The sequence below is a fragment of the Cervus elaphus genome, chromosome 14, assembly GCF_910594005.1.
Source record: "Cervus elaphus chromosome 14, mCerEla1.1, whole genome shotgun sequence".
In the NCBI taxonomy this organism is placed as follows: domain Eukaryota; kingdom Metazoa; phylum Chordata; class Mammalia; order Artiodactyla; family Cervidae; genus Cervus; species Cervus elaphus.
The window spans coordinates 73038778-73041810 of NC_057828.1; the positions used below are offsets into that span (position 1 = coordinate 73038778).

The 3033-nt window shown below is 44.4% G+C and overlaps 1 protein-coding gene across 1 annotated transcript; it reads left to right on the forward strand.

Moving 5' to 3' along the window:
• The first annotated feature begins 461 nt into the window (after window positions 1-461).
• On the forward strand, window positions 462-1922 carry LOC122708150 (heterogeneous nuclear ribonucleoprotein A3-like). The gene has a single exon (XM_043924304.1). The coding sequence runs from the start codon at window positions 506-508 to the stop codon at window positions 1574-1576; it is 1071 nt and encodes a 356-aa protein (XP_043780239.1). The 5' UTR covers window positions 462-505; the 3' UTR covers window positions 1577-1922.
• Window positions 1923-3033: the final 1111 nt, after the last annotated feature.

The window sequence follows — 3033 nt, forward strand, 5'->3', positions numbered from 1 at the left end:
ATCCAGCCAGTCCATCCTAAAGGAGATCAGTCCTGGGTGCTCATTGGAAGGACTGATGCTGAAGCTGAAACTCCAGTACTTTGGCCACCTCATGCAAAGAGTTGACTCATTGGAAAAGACCCTGATGCTGGAAGGGATTAGGGGCAGGAGGAGAAGGGGACGACAGAGGATGAGATGGCTGGATGGCATCAACTCGATGGGCATGAGTTTGAGTAAACTCCGGGAGTTGGTGATGGACAGGGACGCCTGGCGTGCTGTGACTCATGGGGTCGCAAAGAGTCGGACACGACTGAGCGACTGAACTGAAAAGGGCAAAGCACTGTACTAGATGCACAGTCCCTGTGCTTATTACAGCATCTGAAATGCTATTAATTCTTTGATGATTCATTTAACCTAGCCCACCAGGCTCCTCTGTCCATGGGGATTCTCCAGTCATTTAAGAATACTGGAGCAGCTCTCGGTCCCATATTGAACTCGAGTTGGAAGAGGCGAGTCCGGTCTCAAAATGGAGGGTCACGATCCCAAGGAACCAGAGCAGTTGAGAAAGCTGTTTATCGGTGGTCTGAGCTTTGAAACTACAGATGATAGCTTAAGAGAACATTTTGAGAAATGGGGCACACTTACAGATTGTGTGGTGATGAGAGACCCCCAAACAAAGCGTTCCCGGGGCTTTGGTTTTGTGACTTACTCTTGTGTTGAAGAAGTGGATGCAGTAATGTGTGCTCGACCACACAAGGTTGATGGGCGTGTAGTGGAACCAAAGAGAGCTGTTTCTAGAGAGGATTCTGTAAAGCCTGGTGCCCATCTAACAGTGAAGAAAATTTTTGTTGGTGGTATTAAAGAAGATACAGAAGAATATAATTTGAGAGACTACTTTGAAAAGTATGGCAAGATTGAAACCATAGAAGTTATGGAAGACAGGCAGAGTGGAAAAAAGAGAGGATTTGCTTTTGTAACTTTTGATGATCATGATACAGTTGATAAAATTGTTGTTCAGAAATACCACACTATTAATGGGCATAATTGTGAAGTGAAAACGGCCCTTTCTAAACAAGAGATGCAATCTGCTGGATCACAAAGAGGTCGTGGAGGTGGATCTGGCAACTTTATGGGTCGTGGCGGAAACTTTGGAGGTGGTGGAGGTAACTTTGGCCGTGGTGGAAACTTTGGTGGAAGAGGAGGCTATGGTGGTGGAGGTGGTGGCAGCCGAGGGAGTTATGGAGGAGGTGATGGTGGATACAGTGGATTTGGAGGTGATGGGGGCAACTATGGCGGTGGTCCTGGTTATAGTAGTAGAGGAGGTTACGGTGGTGGTGGACCAGGATATGGAAACCAAGGTGGTGGATATGGTGGCGGTGGTGGAGGATATGATGGTTACAATGAAGGAGGAAATTTTGGAGGTAACTATGGTGGTGGTGGAAACTATAATGATTTTGGAAATTATAGTGGACAACAGCAATCAAATTATGGACCCATGAAAGGGGGTAGTTTTGGTGGAAGAAGCTCGGGCAGTCCCTATGGTGGTGGTTATGGATCTGGTGGTGGAAGTGGTGGATATGGTAGCAGAAGGTTCTAAAAACTCAGAAGAAAAGGGCTACAGTTCTTAGCAGGAGAGAGAGCGAGGAGTTGTCAGGAAAGCTGCAGGTTACTTTGACACAGTCGTCCCAAATGCGTTAGAGGAACTGTAAAAATCTGCCACAGAAGGAACGATGATCCATAGTCAGAAAAGTTACTGCAGCTTAAACAGGAAACCCTTCTTGTTCAGGACTGTCATAGCCACAGTTTGCAAAAAGTGCAGCTATTGATTAATGCAATGTAGTGTCAATTAGATGTACATTCCTGAGGTCTTTTATCTGTTGTAGCTTTGTCTTTTTCTTTTTCTTTTCATTACATCAGGTATATTGCCCTGTAAATTGTGGTAGTGGTACCAGGAATAAAAAATTAAGGAATTTTTAACTTTTCAAAAAAAAAAAAAAAAAAAGAATACTGGAGCAGGTTGCCATGTCCTCCTCCAGGGGATCTTCCCAACCCAGGGATCGAACCCAGGTCTCCCACATTGCAGGCAGATTCTTTACCAGCTGAGCCACAAGGGAAGCCCAAGTTACTGATTACCTACCATTTTCTTGGTCTTATGAATAAATGTCGTATGTCTCCTTGAGATAAGAAACTAAACCTCAAGAGTTTTTTGAAACGGCAATTATCTTTATCGTCTTACAAAAATTAGCTGCTCAAATGTTTGCTGAGGACAGTGATAATGACAATGACAGTCACACTGAGGAAGGGGAAGAGGGCTGTAATGAGTACATACTGGGTTAAGAGTACATTCTTAAGGAAGCATAGCACATTGTAAAACTCAACATTCAAAAAACAAAGATGATGGCATCGGGTCACATCACTTCATGGCAAACAGAAGCGGAAAAAGCAGAAGCAGTGGCCGATTTTCTTCTCTTGGACTCCAAAATCACTACGGACAGTGAGTGCAGTCATGAAATTAAAAGATGCTCGCTCCTTGGAAGAACAGCTATGACAAATCTAGACAGTGTATTAAAAGCAGAGACATCATTTTACCAACAAAGGTCTGTATAGTCAAAGCTATGGGTTTTCCAGTACTTATGTACAGATGTGAGAGTTGGACCATAAAGAAGACTGAGCACTGAAGAAATGATGCTTTTGCACTGTACTGTTGGAGAAAACTCTTGAGAGTCCCTTGGACTGCAAGGAGATCCAACCAGTCAATCCTAAAGGAAATCAACTCTGAATATTCACTGGAAGAACTGATGCTGAAGCTGAAGCTCCTATACTTTGGTCACCTTATGTGAAGAGCCAACTCACTGGAAAAGACCCTGATGCTGGGAAAGACTGAGGGCAGGAGGAGAAGGGGATGACAGAGGCTGAGATGGTTGGATGTACGTGAGTTTGAGCAAACTCTGGGAGATGTGGAGGACAGGGAAGTGTTCATGGGGTTACACAGAGTGGGACAGGACTTAGCAACTGAACAACAATAACAAAGCACATGGTCAGTCGGTTCAGTCG

Excerpts from the sequence above, each read along its gene's own strand:
- LOC122708150 (XM_043924304.1), top strand. The coding sequence starts at position 506 with ATGGAGGGTCACGATCCCAAGGAACCAGAGCAGTTGAGAAAGCTGTTT.